The sequence below is a fragment of the Zerene cesonia genome, chromosome 1 (genome assembly GCF_012273895.1).
Source record: "Zerene cesonia ecotype Mississippi chromosome 1, Zerene_cesonia_1.1, whole genome shotgun sequence".
NCBI lineage: Eukaryota > Metazoa > Arthropoda > Insecta > Lepidoptera > Pieridae > Zerene > Zerene cesonia.
The window spans coordinates 766,731-787,309 of NC_052102.1; the positions used below are offsets into that span (position 1 = coordinate 766,731).

The following is a 20,579-nucleotide window of genomic DNA, read 5'->3' on the forward strand; positions in this document are numbered from 1 at the left end:
TGAACTGATGACCGTTTTCGAAGCAAACTAAATCCGAACGCAGTCATTAAACCAACAAAAGCGCGGGCACAATGGCCATGACAATTTTCATGTATTATCTGATGTTGAATAAAGAGCGGCGACAATGCAGTGATTGCTCGCAAATTGTCAAATGATACTGGTATGTTTTGTGTAAGGCGCGCCTGCGCAGTGATCTATTAAACAGTTAGCCTTATCAAGCGATTGCTTTCTGGGAGATAATCGGAGGAAGTCTGAATGGCAGTATCAGAGACAGAGGTTAATAAAGCTGAGGATACATGGTGTTACGCTTTTATTGAATATATTTATAGTAGTTTTAACCTGGTTACAGTGAGTGACAACCTTTATTTTGTTTTTACTTTCTATAACAACTTATTTTCTAACGGACCTCTGACAATTAATATTGTAATAAATATTCATTTAGGAAATGAATGTTTATTACAATATTTATTATTGGATGAATAAATTTTCACAATCCCTTCTCCTAATTTGTTTTTTCTTAATATCATAATACATTAGAGCAAGACCGGTCTGTTAGCCACGAATAAAATCTATTTAATTCGTGGCTAACAGAAAAAATAATAAATATTCCAAACTGTATTTCTACTTAATAATAATTAACTGTATTTCCCAATTGTTACGTACTTACGTCTCAATAGACAAATATTGTATAGTTATAAGTTAACAAAATTATTTCATACTTGTTATTAATCCGATATTTTCCAAGAAGTGCATAAACGAACATCAACACCAATATGTCTCTACTAATAATTCAAATTCAAATTCAAATTATTTATTTCATTTTTTAAATGATTGTCTAAACTATTTGGTGATTGGAACACACCTAGTAAGCAAATAATGCTTGTGTCAGGAGGTTACGCTCTTCCATTTAACATTTTAGGTTTTAATTAATATTATTAATAATAATTAATAATTTTGAATATTTTGACCTTTTTGAATATTTTGTTTACTAAATGTTTTTATGATACAACAATTAATTAATGTAATTTTTAATGTAATTTAGATATAATATAAAATTAATATGTAATGACGCGGAGCTAATGAAATTTGCATGCCCGTTGTGGCTAATGTGTTGACCGTGTTGTAATATCTGTTAACTTTTGTACACACATTATGCAAATAAAGAATTATTATTATTATTATTATAAGACGATTTTATAATAACTCGACACATTTTAGTGTCTGTAATACTTTATGAAACAATTAAGTCCAATAATTATATACATTTCAAAGCTATAGCTTTTACGTAACAACAACTACCACGTCCTAAATAAAATAGATATATCCCAGTACATTAGTTTCCATTCATATCGCGATACAGATGTAGATAAGTATTGTGACAGACCCTAGGTGTGGCCATAGACCACAACACCACAATAAAACCATTCAATTCGATAGATCACAATGTATATGCTTAGCTTTGATTGTCGGTAGCTATGGAATTGATGAATCGGAATAATTAAATTACTCTTTGATAGTTATTGTGACTGTTTCCTTGTTTGTTGCAAATCGAAGTCAAAGGCTTTTCACTGGCTCGAAAAAATCTTCAAGTATTACCCACAACCATTGTCTAAAAATAGAGTGTGTATTAGGTACATAAGGTTATCAACTAAAGGGGGTGGTCAGTAATTAAACTGTATTTTTATATTTGTCGCATCATAATTTTTCTGGGTGAACTGATTTTATTTTATTTGTCAGCTGGTGCCTCCCATGTGATCGCATTTAATTTAAATATTTGTTCGGTCTAGACACAGATAACATAATATTACACTAGTATCTGACAATTTGAAGGCGGTATGGGATTTTTACGTTATATGCCATTCACAATTTAAACCACTTGATGTTTGTATTAAAATGGTTCATTGTCAATTTCACCAGTTAGTTAGCAACATATACAGAGATTAGAGAGACAATGCTACAATATGAGCATATGGTGTAAAATACATAATATTGAAGGTAAATATACAATTGCGTCCAAAGTATGACCCGTGTCCAGTACGTATCAAATCTTAACGGTCTCTTTTTGAATCCTAATGGTCGAGCGTGCTGCTTTTCTGAAGTGACAGAAAATACAGATAATAGAAAATACAGATATTAAGGTGTAAACGCCACAAACTTTTTGTTTTTTTTTAATTGACACTGAGAGTAAATTTCACTAACTAAATTATTGCACTTAAATAACATAACAATTATTTTATTATTTAAAAACTGCTTTTAGCTTCTTAGAATATAATCTAACATATTATAGCTATCTAACATCTAAAAATTTGAATCACGTGTCTTGTGATTTAAGAAGACCTTTCCCATACCAAATATCGCGAGAGGGTATTAAGATGTTAAAAACTTATCGAAGTACAATAAAAAGTGAAATGTTTACATTATTGTAATGCTTTTACAAAGAAAATTATTTCTCCGTCACTTTTTAATTTAGCGACATCTATCATTACATGCTAGAATCAAGCATTGGTCTTGAAAATTTCGTTTTCAAGTTTATGGTTTTGATCAGTTTACATTTAGCAACTAAAAGATGGCGCGATATGCAAAAATTACTTTACACCGTGCTGTAGAGATGTCGCTACTCTAGCTTTTGATAAATTGCATAAATTTTGTCATATGAAATTCTATTTTTTGTGTCTATAATTTAATTATTCTCAACTACTGGAATTAAAAGTTAAACATAGTGCACAAATATTTCATAGGATAGAATACATAAATTATGATTATAACTGAATATTTGCATTAATACATATATTTTAAATTGATAGTCACAGTGTGACCGCAAAACCTTAATTTTAATTGAAAACTAATTATTCAACATAACTAACATTTAAAACAACGTTTCAAAATTCTAAGTCTAATCAAATCACATAATTCAAAAAGTTCACGAAACCATAAGTCACAACACAATAAAAACAGCACCAAAAACGCGGGAAAAGCTAAAAACCGGTAAATTTATGAGTACAATCGTAAACTTTGCGAGCCTAGCAACACTTTGTAAATCACGGCGGACATAAAGGGGGTATTTAAACCGCTATATTTATGAAAATAAGATCCTATAAAGCTATAATGTGAGATACAAAAAGCTCTCGTTTGGCCTGTCGTCGCGGAGACGATGCCTTTTAAGCCGTACGACACGACACAACGATTTTAGCATTAACATTATTTGAATTATAAGGTAAGACTTTATTATAGAAAGGTGTTCAGAAATGAACTCGTTTATACGTATTTTAATATCTGTACCAAATGCATGTGTGTTTGGTGAATACTGAATTGTAAATGGTGGAATTTATAAGAAGGAGTTTTTTCTATACTCTGCTACCATTTGTATCTTTTTTTTTTTAAATAGTAATAGCTGGCAACTCAGATAGTCACCGTATGGTAAGCGATCACATCCGTTCATGAGTTTTACAGAACCATTTACAGAGATAGGGTATCTTTAAATTAATTGCCTGCTTTTAAGGGTAAAGCATGACGAGAGGAGGGAAGGAAAGGATGCGGAAGCGTAAGAAAAATGCTGCTGATACTGATAATTGCCAAATAATAAAACTAAATAAGATTCAATTCCTTAACTATCTTATCGTCAACGATTATCGTTTCATAATTGTATTATTAACTGGCTTTTGTCCTGCGTGACTGACCAGTGACTGTTGTTTATACAAAACTATTCTTATCTAATATATTAAAAAAAACCTTCCATTCCAACATAAATAACAATGAGAATCGCAACGATAATCCTAAGAACATACTCATACAATCGCAACTTTACGATTTATTTTCAATCTTATAAACACAGCTAATTAAAGGAAATTTATGGTATACTTATAGCTACAATCTTAACGTTCTTTACTAAATGTTAGTATTCATAAGAATAATCAATGCTATAAAACTAAAAATTAAAAACGAATAATCAAGTTTATCCCCAAAAAATGCAAATTTCACCACAGTCGTGCTCACTAAATGTCCCAATAAGCTGTAACTTATTGTTATTGCGAATTTTAAGCTTCCGTTTTATGCTTCAAATCGCGGTGAGTCACGACTCTATACAATCTATGTATATGTAGATTTATTTATAGGAACTTGCCAAGAAAAATCTTTTATTTTTACCCATATTAGCAGTGGTGACTCAGTGTTCGAGACCGGGCGAGCGTGCTGGAAATAAACTGATTTTTCAATTTATCTGCACATGTGGATAACATCACCACTGCTTAAAACGGGGAAGGAAAACATCGTGAGGAAACCGGCGTGTCCAAGAATCAAAAGTTCGACAACATGTGACATCTGCCAACCCGCACTTGGCCAGCGTGGTGGATTACGGTCTGAACATCTTCATAGGAGGCCTGTGTCCCAGCAGTGGGAACATATATGGGGTGATGATAAAAAAAAATAAGAATATATAGCTTACTTTATTAAAAACTGCTAAAGCTTTATTTTGATTTGGGAATGAGCACGCTTCGGCAAGAATTGGGCCAGCTCGCACCGGGGAAGTACCACACCCCCACAGAAAACCGGCGTGAAATAGCATTCAGCTGTGTTTCGTTCGGTGAGTGGGGGAGTCGGCCCATATCCTTTTCCTTACCCTTCCCAGTCCTTTCCTTTCCTCTCGCCAATCCTTTCTTTATCCCTTCCCAATTTAAAGTCGGCAATCCATTGCATCCAAATGTTCATGGGCGGTGGTAGCGCTTAACATCAGGCATCCCACCAGCTCCATTGCCGACTGTGACATAAAAAAATAACTCGTGAAATTATTCTATGCTATAAATCCTTGATAAGACTACGAAGATAACGTCAATTTAGTTTAAGACAAATTCGATACTTACATTAGTACTTATTTCCTAGCCTTTCAATTTTTTTATCGCAAATAATCTAGATAGACTTACGTCTTATAACTTCAAACTTAATGATCAAGTTATCTTACTTAAATCATTACTTAATCTAAATCTGACACAGCAACCCAACAAAGTATAATATATACTAGTATTAAATAAAGATATGAAAATAAAGCGAACAAACAGCACCATCCTTCTGAATGAATAGAACAGAATAAATGTCCCGCCTCGTATAATAAAAGCTCTCTTGTGTTGGATCCCATCCATGTGTGGCAACATACGGTAATTCGCAATAAGATATGTCCGGAGATTAAAAAAATATGTCTTTAAAATGGTATTGAAATCCTACTAATATTATAAATGCGAAAGTTTGTAAGGATGTGTGTGCGTTTGTTGCTCTTTCACGCAAAAACTACTGAACCGATTGCAATGAAATTAGGTACGTATACAGCTGGACAACCGGAATAACATATATAATAAATAAATTATATATAATAACATAAATGAATATAATAATAATGAATAACATAAATTAATAACATATAGGCAACTTTGTATCCCGATATTCCTACGGGATACGAGGACGGACGCAGCTAGTAGAATATAATGGAACTGTGGAAAAATGTTTTAAAAAGATAACAGAGCTTTCAGTCTGACTCAGGTGAACCACCAAATTAAAATCGTTTTGTTTCAAAACAAATAGTATATATAATTTACATTAATTAAAAAAAAAAAATTACCTATAAAGGTAGAAATATACAGCTTAATATCTGTGCCTAAACCCTTATTTATCCAGTCCAGTCCAGTAGTTTTTGTGTGATAACGTTACTAACATACTCACATACAGATCTTTTCTATTTATAACATTATTAGATATAGGTATAGATTATTAAGATATAGATTAAATAAAAATCCATCAGTATTCTAGCATTCGCAAATTATCTGAATACAAAATAAATGTAAACTTATTGTAACAGAAATTTGATATGTTGTAAAATCTATGTAACTGTTCTGCTTCGTATGCACGCAGCATATGAAAATATAATTATAGTACTACATAATCAGTGGCGTAGCTAGAGGGACAAGGGCCCTGGTGCATAGGGAAAGAATCGGGCCCTCCTCCCCTCTTTCCGCCTTCCTCCTCTCTTTCAAAGCTGAGGTTAGAGGGCCCCCTGAGCTCCGGGGCCCTGGTGCACTGCACCACCTGGCCCTATGATAGCTACGCCACTGTACATAATAAAATTCTAATATACGATCATTGAATTATTCTTTCTCTTAGTTCGCCAGTAAACTATAAACCTAAAATGCACTTTCTTGACATTTGACTCTTTTCCCAAATTATTAATTAAAGAAGATTTTATGAAAATATTTTCTTAAAATCTTCAATACCGTGTACCGTGCGTATCACTCTCTATTGATACAGTATTTTTATTTCCACCCGTTCAATACCGAGACATTCACGAAGGCACTTTGTCAAAACTCACTTATGTGAAAGCAACACAATATCTTTTAAATAGATATTTAATATGTATTAAAATTGAAATTAAACAGGTACGGTAATATATTAATTTTTAACTACGTATAGGAACTCTTTGAACGTTTAACCTTTTTTGTTACCTTTTTAAAGACTGAAAAAGAATGTTCGATATTTAAAATGCGCGCTAATTTCAGTGAATATTACTAATTACAATTTTAGATTGAAACTTTCAATAATACAGTGTAAATGATATAATTAAAAAAGTGATTATATAATAACAAATATGAATGTATGTAAAATAAACCACGAAGCCTCTATATATGTTATTTGAGTATAAATTATGCAACATCAAAGCAAAGGTTTATGTAAGTACTAATATTTTTATACATGTATACATTTGGAAATTGACTAACTTCAACATGTAAACATTACATAATTCGGATCTCCATTTATACCGAAATAGCCTTAGCCACAAAATGTAAACAATCATAAAATTTTTCTATCACATCGAATAAATATTAGTTAGCTTTGTATTCTCCAAAGATGTGTAAACCCGGGGTGCAGAGCTAGTCACAAACAGACCATTATTGCGTCACACACCAATCCCATGGATTTCATTACTTCCATCACCAACAATAGCGTGACAGAATCGCTGGAGGGCAAACAAACATCTCCGCGCTCCGTCACGTTCAGTTCCCAGTGGGGAGTGGGAGGAGGGGGGGTTAATGGCCCAAGGTCATTTTAATAAGGCTTGCAGCTAAAGTCACTGTGGTTATCCTGCTGCATTATTGTAATATTGTTTCAATTTGTTGATCATAAGGAGTAAATAAGTTTAAATGAATTTTGCATACTATGTAGTTGTTTTGCTTAAAATTTAATTAATTTTAAAATGTTGCCCGCAACTTGCCTGCGTACTCAATGGAAAAATAGGGAGACCGAGTTTTTTTCAGGGAAATTACAGGTTAAAAACTATCCTATGTCCCTTCTCGGATCTCAATCTCTTTACCAAATTCATACAAATTAATTCAGTAGTTAAGGCGTAAAGGAGACAAACATAGTTACTTTCAGATTAACAATATTAGTAGAAGCGATATAGAACTTCACTTTTAAAGTTAATTCCAGAAGGGATGGTATTATCCTATCTCCATGGCAAATTCATCACATCTTCTCAGCTGTTCTTTCATGACTGAATTCCAAATCCCTCTATCAGCTTTCACATTAAAAGTATTTTAATATAGTGAGATATATTTACCTAACAAATAAGCTGAAACCGTATACGAACCCAATTTTACGTAATTCATAATAGAATCAAAAACACATCAACGAGGCTAACAGACCATTTTACATAACCGTGTAAATATAAAAGATGTATTCAATATACCTACATAATAGTCCACGAACGTATTGATATAAAACGTTATAACATCGCACTGTTACGTGTGAAAACCATCCCTAACACATGGACTTACGGTATATTTTCCATTGTAAATATGTAATAGTTAGGTGATTATTTCGCAGTAGCGTGCAAAGTCGCCCGCGGCGCTGCAGCGGACCGCGAAAACGCTCCATAACATGATATTGTGCGCGCGTTGTAGCGACACAGAATTGTTTTACGTACGAACAGACACTGGTAAAGCTATTTGTATGTAGGTATACGAAACAGAGACGGTGTTTACGTGATATTCTAGACTCTAGTGTATTCGATAGACACTGCTAAATCCAGCACATAGTCTGAATTTTAATTCAAAATCTTTACTGTTAATACAAGCAGCGTAGATAAGGCCCGTATCCTTTTCCTCACACTTAGTCCATACATTTATTCCCGTCCAATCCTTTCCTTATCCTTTACCCCTGAAAAGCGGATAATGCATTTGCAGCGGCTCTACCTCTGCAAATGTTGGTTGGTGATCGCTTATCATCAGGTGAACCACCAGCTCATACGCTCGTTCTTTTTGACATTATTTCAATATATATTACATAGGGAATTTATCTTTACTAGCTGCGGCGCAAGTATATATTTATATTATAATTCATGTCTTAATGATGTATGATATATCAGCGATGTTATTACAAAATGGCATTAAAATCCATTCATTCGTTGTTACGTGAAAAGGTAACAAACATCCATTTATTCCATCAATTAAGTTGCACTACATGCCATTAGATAATTCTTATAAATAGGTAATATTAATTTTAGTTGGTACTTTAGGTACAAATTCTCCATTAAAATTATTGTAGCTAAATTTCTACTTTAAAATTCGATATTTGTACAAATGTTTTGGACAACACAAGAAAATGTGTTGGAAATGTCTGTGTTATTTTAAAATGTTGCCTTATCAAATATTGTAGTTTGGTCTCCGTTACGTATAGTCAGTCATAGAGAGGGAAGGTCTTAATTCACTGGTTGTATCTAAGAGCCTTAGGTAAATATTATTTTCTTAGTTAATAGGATAAATATTATTTTCTTAGTTATGCATAAATATGTTAAATTATACCTTCTCATTATAGATTAACACACACATAATAAAACATAATCATAAAAAATGGTTGCCTGTAAAGTCGGTTTTACGGGCGAAGATTTTACGTGACAACGTCTTTTTCTCGGTAGAATATTTATTGATATGAATATTACGCCAAGAACGCTCGAGAAAGACAGAGACAGAGACACAAGCACGCGCCGATTCAATGCGCCTAATTCTCTAGTGCTGCGCGCGCGGCGGACCGATCATAGTTCGGTGACTCATCGTAACGTTACCGGACGTTACACTTTTTCATGAGTGACTCCGAGCCGCAACCTAATTTAAGACGTTGTCACGTCAAAAAGTGATAGCTAACTATTTTAATTATAATAATATAAGCATATTTTAAAAATTTGAAGTTTTGGTATAGTCCTTGTTATGCCTCTACCCGGGAAAGTCCAGGATAAAAATAAAAAATGTAAAAAAAGATAGTAGCTTCACTCAATAATATTGGAGCTTTGTCTTGTTGAAAGAATTTTTAATACCCAGTAGGTACAATCAAAGAACAGCTTACAGTAAATTAAAATGTCTTTGCTCTTTTTAATATTTGTATAGTTAAACTAATACCAAAGTAAATTAAACTGTTAAATTTACCTATAATCATAATTATACTTTGTAATTTATAATTTAAAGATTTCTTGTGATAACTGACATTACCATACGGACCTAATACATATCTGTATTATTTTTTTTTTATATTACTTCAGTATAAACCCACCCTGTACTTCGTTTTAAATAAAATATTCTTTTCTCTTTTTATAAGTATAATTCATAGATACCTATATTATTCAGAAATTTATATTGGGTATAACTCCATTATAATTAGAATTTTTAAAATAAATATTTAGCCAACCCAGAATCTAACAAACTTTCACTGCTTAAAACTGCTTTTTGGCATGAGGTACCTAAAATTATGTGGAAAAATGGCATTTTCACAATGATTTAGATTTGTCATTATCATTCAGCTTTTAAAACTCAATGTAATTGATTTATAATCCCATTATTTTAAATACAAAAAACAATTAAACACAATAGTTAAATTATTTTCCTTTTTATTAATACCTATATTTGTTATGATAATGGAACTTACGTTATATTAAATAATGATATCTTGAACAAAAATAGTAAGTTATTAAATTTTTTATAGCACAAAGAAACAGTGTGACACTGCCCTTACAATTTACCTGTGCACAACTATTATTCGCTACTAATGAACGACGTAACAAGAATTTGCAATAATAAACCGCAAACTCATTCAAAAATCGATTCGGCCAAGATTCAAAAAAAGAAGCGAACTAATAAACATGCTAACAAGCACGTCACCTGTTGCAAGTTCGAGACGGCCAGCGCCTCAGCCAATGCCGCGCCAGCGTCCGCCCACGACGCCCGCTTATTGGCTACTTACCGCGGGGAGAGGGGCGAGCCGCAATCAGCCCGTTAAACACGACACAGCCAAGAAAAGCGCCGCATTGAGCTTTCGGAAGCTTTTCACGAGCGCGCGGGAACCGGCCTGTTCTAATTTCAAAAATTCGAATTCCAATTTCGATATTCAAATTTCAATTCGACTATTTTTATAATTCGACGACAATGGCAGTGAATGGAATTTAGTTTGAAAAGTTTTTCACCAAGTTTAAAAAGTTTTTTATTTAATATGTCGCTCGGGAAACAGCCCACAGATCATATAAAAAGGCCGATGAATGCATTCATGGTGTGGTCTAGGGGACAGAGACGTAAGATGGCACAAGACAATCCAAAAATGCACAATTCAGAAATTTCCAAACGTTTGGGGGCGGAGTGGAAACTTCTCACGGAGATGGAAAAGCGGCCGTTCATAGATGAAGCGAAGAGATTAAGGTAAGTCACGTTTTTTATTAATTTGGAAAATCACAAAGTATTCAAATATATTACTTGAAATGATTTCCACTGAAAGGATCTGCAATTTTTTTTCCGATATATTTTTCTATTTTGTATATTAAAACCTTTACTCTATTAGTTGAAAAAATTTGCTAAATCAAAATATATTAGGATAAATTTAGTATAAATGTAATGTAATGTTGTATTCATTAAACTTAAAGCACTTTATAGCTTATTGATTTTCATTAATATATATTGTTATAACTTATGACTTAGGCAAAGGTACATGTATCCTATGCAATAAGAAATGTGTCGAATACAAACCAGCAAATTATTTGTTACGAGTCAAATTTGAAAAAAGAGAGAGAGAGAGTAAATGCTTAAAATTTTAATCATATTTCAATAAAGTTTATATATGTTTATACAGTTTATAGAAATCATAAATCGACAAGCATAGAATCGGCAATTGAATATTCAAAATCTAATAAACAGTTTATTTAGAATCTATGAATATTGCTTTATATTTATTCTAATTTAATTAAAGTATAACACCCATATATACAGGCATAATTGTTATATTGTAATAACTTACTAAATTAACATAAAAACGTACTATTATTCATTATCCTGTTTTCATATTGTATGGTTATGAGTTAAAATCCATTAGAATTAATTATATTGATATATTATCAATTATCTTCAATAAAAAAAATCGTAGATAAAAAAATAGATCTATGTTGGCTATGCAATAAGAATTAAGTATATTTTTTTTTTATCGCCACAAATGTTGTATATTTAGTGGTTGTGTTTTTGTAGTTTATTTTTAACTAATGGAACACCCGGCTTCGCCCGTGATACATATGTAGCCTATAGCTACATTAAAACATGTCCAACGCTAGAAGCATTTTTTAAATTAGCCAAGACGTTCCTGACATTAGTGCGATTAAACAAACAAATTTTATAGTCCTATATAGTATAAATGACAAATTTTTATAGAATAGAAAAAAAATTATCACAAGGCGGGATTTGTATAAAGCATTTCAATGCTATAAACCTAAAAATTAAATTATTAGTATAAATTATATAATATGATTTTTTATCAAAGATTCTAATTTAAGAATTATGGAAAGTTTTGATGAAATTTGCGTCTTTTAAAATGGGTGTCAAAACGAATTATAACATGTTTAGGTAAGTAACACTTTATCAGTATTACAATAAATGAAATAATTTTTAAGTGGCGCGCCCCTGTTTGCTGATTTTTATCAATTTGATCTTCGATTTAACAGTCACAAGTACTTGTGAAGTGAGATGTACTTTTCATTAATTAATTCATGACAATAATAGAGAGAAGGAAAATTGCTAGCTTTTGAAACAATTTTTTTTCTTTAGCTGCGCTCCGCGGTTTCACCCGCGTAAGTCCGTATCCCGTAGGAATATCGGGATATAAAGTTGCCTGTATGTTATTCCTGTTGTTCAGCTGTCTACGTACCAAATTTCATTGCAATCGGTTCAGTAGTTTATGCGTGAAAGAGCAACAAACACACACACATCCTTACAAATTTTCGCATTTATAATATTAGTAGGAAGTAGGATTTTTAACAAATAACTAAACCGGCATATTGTTAGAAATAAACCAAAGCTTACAATATTATTTGGAAAACACGGCACGACCACACAAGGTACTAGCTTTCAAATAAAAGAGAATCATCAAATTTGATTCGCCCTGTCTAAAGTTCTGAGGTGATAAACCGAAAGAAGTCCTTTTTAAATAATCAGTCATTAAATATAACTGGTAATAACTACTGTTTTGGATACTTGTATTTATCATCAACAGTCCATTGTTTCCACTGGGCATAGGCTTTCTATGAGGATACAGTACTAGAAAGCGATGGCGCTAGCAACCTGTATAGCTCCATCTTTTTCTCGCACTGGTATCAGTACTGATTTAAGACGTCACGGTAATCATCCAGATCGTACTCCGCTATGCTGACTGGTTGCGGAGTAGACCCTTTTACAAACAAACAAGGATTTCTCACCTAACCGTCTTTCAACTTAACTTTAAATATATCCCAATCTTAAACTACCCGCAATTAAACAATTAACTAACATAAATTAACGCCCTCTCTTAATCTCAAATTAATTTATTTACGAACCAAACAGGGTTGTAAAAGGTTGAACAAGGTTAACAAACAACCGTTTCAACTATTTAACTTGAGATATTTTTATCACCACACAAAACGAACACCTGTTAGTTATCAAGGAAGACAAAAAGTGGTAGATAAGCCCTTAAATTAGTTAAACAGGGGGCCGAGTGGCTTATGAATTTGTTGCGACTTGTGACTTGACGAGTTTTGTTCTTGTATCCCGATTTTAATAGATATAAATTCAAAAACTGTAGCGATATATGTATATGTTATAAAATTATGACATTATAATGCAATATACATGTCAGTAGCTTTTTTCTTGTGTTTGATTTTACGCGAGTATTATACATTTAGAAATTAAAAACTTTTCAACGGATCTTCTCGACAACATTTTCAAATAGTCTCCCCGTGACCACGCTCGCTGTAAAGTGTTCGAAACGTCGGGTTAATAATATAATGAATAAATCGCGTTTCAAATCCGTTAAAAAGTTTTTAATTTCTAAATGTCAGTAGCTGTTAAAAGTAAATGATGCTTCAAGCTTAATCATAATAATGTTCAAGTTAAGATTAAAATCAAACTTTATGTATTACTATACACTTAATAATTTAGTAGATATTTATTTACTTTTGGATGATTAATATTTTTATAATATAAAAAAAAAAATTAATTGCATAATTCAGATCTATAACTTACACTAGAAGGATTATTGTTTTTAAATTATTTTTTACATTTTTATTCATGGTGGCGAGATTGTGAAACCAGTAAGTACCTAATACAAACGCAACAAACAATGCGCTACTGAAATAAAAAATAACAGTGAATAATATCATGTATTCAGATGATAAGGAGGAATTAAAAAACTCATTCTTATACGTTGTTGTTAATGTGAAAATGGTACTGAGGTAATATTTAAATGAAAATAACTTCAATTCTGGGAAATATTTAATGTCACCTTACAAAACGTCCTTATTGCAAAAATCAAAAGCTGTCAGTCTTTTTTCATTATTTCGTCTCCATTCGAATGGGCAAAGTCGCGGGCGGTCCCTAGTTGATCATATAAAAATATAAAGCCACAATACAGTGGATGAACAAATAAGACACAACGGCCGGATGTTTACTCTCCTTATCCCATCCTCACTTTGTTATTTGAATTAGGGCGAGCGTTTGATAAATGTATCGTGGTTTTTTTGCAACACTATCTTGGAGGGTGTTTGTTTATGAAATATGCTTTTTCTTTACTGCTGTGACATTGTTAACTATGGTTTACGTGACAGTTGAAATACTATAGCATTTGAGCATTTTTTAAAAGAAAATATGTGAAAATATACTATGATCATCACGTAACGACAAAAATTATAAACAGCGAAATTATGAAATTCTTTGGTGTAGTTTTTGTCTAAAATTATATTTCTTTAAAACTTAAGGTATTTCCATAACAATTAAATTGTATTTAAAACAATGTGCAATAAAAAAATAACATTAATTCAAATCTGCTATTAATTTTAACTATATACTACGACGATATTTTGTTGTTGGTTGAAGACGTGGATTCCTACCAAACCTGGTAGCCATCAGCTCGGATATAGAATCTACAGTTTAATACGATGTATTAAATAGTCAAAATTAGGTAACTGCATACGATTTAATACAAGCTTTCTTCAATAAAATTATCAGAGTACATATAACTTACTAGCCTCTGTTACTCGTCAATATATTTCGTCATAGATGTAAGACTCAATTTAATGTTCCTCTAATTTAACTTTTCGGAATTTAAATAAAAGCTATTGAAAAATATAGAAATATAACCTGATATGTGTTACATCTAGGAATTACTTTAACTATTATAATTTACAATATGACCATAATACCATTAATAGTTATTTACTTTTAAAAGAAATTAAACTCTCAAACCAATCCACACCAATCACCAGCACTCACACACCTAAGAACAGAACACCAATGCCATTCACACCCCGGCAAACCCCACGCAACCGTCTAATTGCATCCAGCTATCTAAAGATCATAACAAATCAATTGCAAAAAGCGCCCCAAAGACAATTATCTACTATTCATGGCTATAATATCTGGTATTGTTAGGGGTGGCACGTTATCACAGGCCGCCAGGGCTATAAAAACAAGCTTATGCTCCCGTCTGCGCTAGGGTTACGCCTTTTGTTTTTCCCTAGCTATCATGTGTCGCGTCTTTGCTTTGTGTACATTGCAGATTTTAAAATAGATTTGGATTCAATGTGAAATTGTAGGAGTGGTAATAAGTGGGCTGGAAGTCCGTTCTTTTATGCCGAAGCGGTTCAAACGTTAGGCGAGTAAATATTATGGTTGTTATTAGATTTAATTAGTATAATAACAATGCACTTGTAATGAATTAAAATTTTCTCGAAATTCTATCTATAGGATTTATTTTCATAAAGTTTTGAACAAAAGCTACTTAGCCACTTAATATTATATAAATTTTTACATTGTCTGTCTCGTGGTATCATATGTATTATTTACATAAACAAATGATTTTAAGACGCTGTAAATAAAAAAATATATTTAAAGCCTACATTTAAAAAATATGTATTATATATGTATTACATCTATTTAAAGATAATTTTTTATTAAGCAATGTATATGAATTAGTTAAACAATTTGATACTGTACTAATTGAATTGAGACCAATTCTCTAGTGGGTATGCTATTCTATGATGAGGGGTAACCCTGGGATATGAGTGTTCTGAAACTTTCCATAATGCAACTTTTCAATGAGTTTTGTAAGGAAATTGTGCAGCAATTTTCCACCAGCGTAGACGAACACGTAATTAATAGGTAAGGATATTATATTTTGTATAAAGTTTATACAATATAAAATAATCTTTCACTACGCAACATTTATTGTTTTTTTTATATATATATAAGTAATATTTTAAATTCAATTACAAAATAACAACACTAAGAGAAGTAGTTTAGTGTTAATTTTTTCTTTGAAATTTTTCCGAGTGTGTGTTAACTAGGTTTTTTATGTAGGACCATAAGTGATATAGACTGTGTTATATCCTGTATTAATCCATCAACATACTTATAATTGGGACAGCTCGCACAACACAAGATCTGTGTTTCATTCGGTGAGCGTGAGAGCCGGAGACTCGTAGACTCTTCCTCACTCCTCCCAGTCCAATTTATTCCCCAAAATCCTGCTCTTTGAAAGGTATTTTTTCTGTTTATATCTATTATATAAGTTTAAAACACGCATACAAACAGTGAACAACAAATAATTCGGGGACCACGTGTCCCACTATCGGTCACTATGGTCAAAAGGCGCTCCCCTGTTTGCTTGCTTTATCGTCTTGTTTGATCAGACACAATTCCAATACAGTCCAGATACAAACAACAATGTCTTAGCTTTTTATGTGTTTGATCGTTTGTGATATCATTTTTTATCGTTAGCATGTCGATACGGGTTTACTCGCGAGTTACGTTTGTACTTTAATTGAATGTATGAACGATATGTATCGGATGTCATTGAAGTATAATTTTATTATGGGGTTTTTTTTTTAACTAAGCCTTAATAAATGCAATTCAATGACATCAATCAATAGGTAATATGCAAGATAAATCTAATATTGTAGATAAACGTTTTGAACTGGTTCTATTAGGTATATTCATTTGTCATAAATATTCGGGATAAGTAGAATGATGATGATGAATTATCACACTTCACACTAATCACATTTGATTGGATGTTTGTCCGTCAATCACGCTGAAACTACTCAACGGATTTTGATAAAATTTGGTATACAGACAGGGTATGAGCTGACTTGGGTGATAGGATACTTTTTACCCTGATTTAATGGTCCCTTGGGATAAAATAGGAATTTTTATATCCGGGCGGAGCCGGGACGAGCGTCTAATACTTAATAATTGTTAAATAAATTATTTAAATTAAACGTTAAGAATGCAAAATCCTACTAATCTAATTATATAGGACTGAAAGTTTGTTTGATCTTAGGAACTACTGTTCCGATTTTAAACATTCGACTTTTGCACATTTATAGAGGAAGGCTTTACCTTGACTATACAACGTCATAATATATGCGACGTGGGTATACCCGCACTGCTAATTAGTATTACATAATGAGAAAATTTTATGAGAATGTATGGATATAGTATTTTCTTGTGTTTGGTTTCACGCGAGTATTATACATTTAGAAATTAAAAACTTTTCAACGGATTTTAAACGCGATTTATTCATTATATTATTAACCCGACGTTTCGAACACTTTACAGCGAGCGTGACCACGCTCGCTGTAAAGTGTTCGAAATCCGTTGAAGCGTTTAAAATCCGTTGAAAAGTTTTTAATTTCTAAATGTATGGATATGTCATACACGTTTATAACGCATAAGCCGTAGAAATACTTGCTTTTGCCCGCGGGTTCGTCAACGGATTAAACCACGCAGCACACCTAATAGGTAACATTAATGACAGCTACAGGTAACAAATATCCATAAACTCTAATAAAGTGCAGTAAATATCCTCACAAATAGAAGCACAGTTTCAAGAAAGCAATAAATGAATAAATAAATGCGAAGTCATAGCCACCGTATCTACTCAGGTCCCAAAAGCAGGGGGTCATTGCACCGCACTATCAATTCCTTCATTACTCTGTTTGACATACAAACACGATAGCCGCAAGAATAACACACGAATATCGATATAAAAAGCGATATCGTTGTTGATCCGACAGTTTTTTGGCGGAGCTAATCGAATTGTGTAAACATTTGTGCTATTCTCGATATGAAAGACAATTTTTTCCTTGTGTCGAAATTGTGATATTGCACGGCTTGTAGAGGTCAATATGGAAGGTTATTGCTGACGATCGAGCATACACAACTTTTCTTGGAATTATTGATTAAATATAAAATACTCTAATACAGAGTAGACATCGCAAGCCTATAGAGGCTAGGTCGATAGTAAAAATATTTTTTTTAATACGCTTTTATTAGCTTCTCACGTGGTACACGGCTAAAACTAGCCTATATGCTAATCCAGTCTAGAATAGAGAAATAGTCTCTACCAAATTTCATACAAATACCTACAATTTAAGCTGTTTTTGCGTGAAAGAATAACATCTATACATCCATCCATACTTACAAACTTTCGCGTTTATAATATTAGTAGGATGTAAACGAATGACGAATGACGACACGATTTTGACCCACTTTTAAAGGGCAGATTTAATTCAAACTTTGTAGACTTATCACGAATCGGCGACAATACAACAATTTCATGAGTTTCTTATTATCCTGATTAGGATCGCGAGGATTAAATAATTTCCTTGTGTGTTATTTGTATAACAAAGTGAGACAATTTAAATTATTCCATCCTTAAATTATAAATATTATAGCAATAGAAACATACTCCAACAGCAAATATAATACTCGATATTAAAGAAATTCTGTTTCATTTAATGTAGCTGCAGTATAATATTAACAAATGAAAGAAAAGCATAATTTTCATTCAACTGCTATCATCACAAAATGTTCTGGTTCCGGAAGCCAAGCAGAAACGACATCTTATATTTCAATTGATAGTCTACCAGCAAGCGCTTTATCTCACCTTTTGATAATTATTTCAAATCTTTATGAAACTTTTTTTTTTCTAATTGTTACTTATTGTGTGAGACAGTATATGGATAATAATTTAAAAAGACATGATTACTGTGATTTTTCAACTTAGAGTGAGTTATCTCCTGAAGTAAATTTATATGTAATAAATAGAGAAACTTTTGATAAAATCTCTTTAGTATCTATCGCTTAATACTTTACTTTGAGGCTGATTAAATCTGCTTTCCACAAATACATGACCTTATAAAATTAGTCCTTTATTATGAAAGCAGTATTCAGCAAACAGTATTCGAAAACCTCAACTATCAACCCTCAGTCCACCATTCGAATAATTACAATCGACTAGCTGACAATCGCGATTCTATCACAAAGCTCGCATAATCGGACACTGTCGGCAATCCGGCCAGCACTAAACGTCGCAACTTCGATATATTCCATACAAAAATATACTTTGTTTCAACCGTGTAGAGTTGCATTTACGATAAACACATTTGAGACATAGTGATGGGCGCTGAATAACATAGATTCTGACAGGACAATGCAATAATCCGAGTATTGTTCAATTGACATTGTTGTTTTAAGGGCGGCGGGCGACAATTGTACGCTTTATTGCATAAATAATAATGTTATTCTGCCCGGTGGCGTTTCATTGTGACGTTTTGTAAAACTTATGTATGAGTTATAAAGTTAAAACTCGATTGAATCGAGTTACGGTGTTGAATCGCTACAAATTGGATATGAAATGGGCGCAGATAGAATCAACGTTGCCGTTGCATGCTGATTACGATAAATAATGATTTGTTATGCCTTTAGATAAGATTCTTATCAATCAAATAGACTACTAGATTTAATATTTAGTTTATCTCGGGTGTCTCTTCGATATAACATACAATAATGGGCCACGTAATTAAATAACTCTTAAACAAGATCAAAAAGAAAACTTTCATAAAACGATGGAATTTATCGAAGCATCTTCTTTCAGAGCCCTTCACATGAAAGAACACCCTGACTACAAATACCGGCCAAGACGAAAGCCTAAAGCGTTAGTCAAGAAAGAGCCCAAATTCGGGTTCAATATCTCCGGGCTGATGGCACCAGTACCACGCCTGGTGACACCACTACCACAGCCAGTGCCTCAGCTACCTGTACCTCACCACCTGCTACAGGATAAACCAGATTTGGGGAGGCTCTTCCCCCCACTGCCTTATCCGTTCTATCCATTCGCCAAGATCCCGTCTGACGATGGAAAATTGGCGGCAGAGTTAGCGCATTTACAGGTGAGATCTTATTTATTGGATCATTATTGCAGATTTTATATGTAACAATAATCATATCAAAACTAAGTAGTCTGAAATTTTGATAAGCATTCTGCAATTGTGGTAAATTCACACTTGACCACACACAAAACTGCGAAGATTCCACGGTCTAACCTTTCAGGCACTATACGGCGGGGCCCTATACAGCAGTGCCCTGTACAACAGCGCATTGTCCCCCTGCGGCTGTCCCCCGCGCCGCACCCCCTCCCCTCCCCCGGACGTGAAGCGACCAGTCGCTTACATCCTCATGAAGGACGAGGAACCACCTCAGCACGTTATATGAAGGCCGGTCGCCCTCCCGGCGAGGCCATACTCGCACTGGGAGCGGCCCTCCACGTCCACTGAGAGAGATAGCAGCACTCCGGATAGCATTTAGGTAGGCTAGGATACCTGGCGTCTACGTGACGACTTGTTAAAAGAATTTCATTACCAATAGATCATGTTTCCGGTGCGTTTTCTCTTTGGGAGCTGTACGATGGGACATTACACTAACTCCTAACTAATACGTACCATTTGTGCAAGCGACATAGATTTAGATATTATGTAATGAAGAAGACAAGATTAAGACAGTTGCTTGCAGCTATCAATTTTTAGATTGTTTGAGTAAACTTATAAGATGAGGATCACAGTTAACAGGATTCTAACGTAAATTTGTTCATTGAACTAAGAATCAACTATTTAACTCCCTATTTCAAACATGACGATAAATTAATGCGGAATTAGCTTTGAAAATATAGCTCTTTAGAATTCTTTATTATGACAAACTGTAACAAGATCACCA

At 33.0% G+C, this 20,579-nt stretch overlaps 1 protein-coding gene across 1 annotated transcript; it reads left to right on the plus strand.

Moving 5' to 3' along the window:
* Window positions 1–10,512: 10,512 nt before the first annotated feature.
* Window positions 10,513–20,081, plus strand: LOC119828722 (transcription factor SOX-14-like). The gene is made up of 3 exons (XM_038350967.1): window positions 10,513–10,715; window positions 19,465–19,759; window positions 19,920–20,081. The coding sequence occupies exons 1-3, from the start codon at window positions 10,513–10,515 to the stop codon at window positions 20,079–20,081; spliced, it is 660 nt and encodes a 219-aa protein (XP_038206895.1).
* The last annotated feature ends 498 nt before the right edge of the window (window positions 20,082–20,579 follow it).

Excerpts from the sequence above, each read along its gene's own strand:
- LOC119828722 (XM_038350967.1), top strand. The coding sequence starts at position 10,513 with ATGTCGCTCGGGAAACAGCCCACAGATCATATAAAAAGGCCGATGAAT. Across the intron at positions 10,716-19,464 it reads GATGAAGCGAAGAGATTAAG|AGCCCTTCACATGAAAGAAC; the intron begins GTAAGTCACGTT and ends ATCTTCTTTCAG. Across the intron at positions 19,760-19,919 it reads CAGAGTTAGCGCATTTACAG|GCACTATACGGCGGGGCCCT; the intron begins GTGAGATCTTAT and ends CTAACCTTTCAG.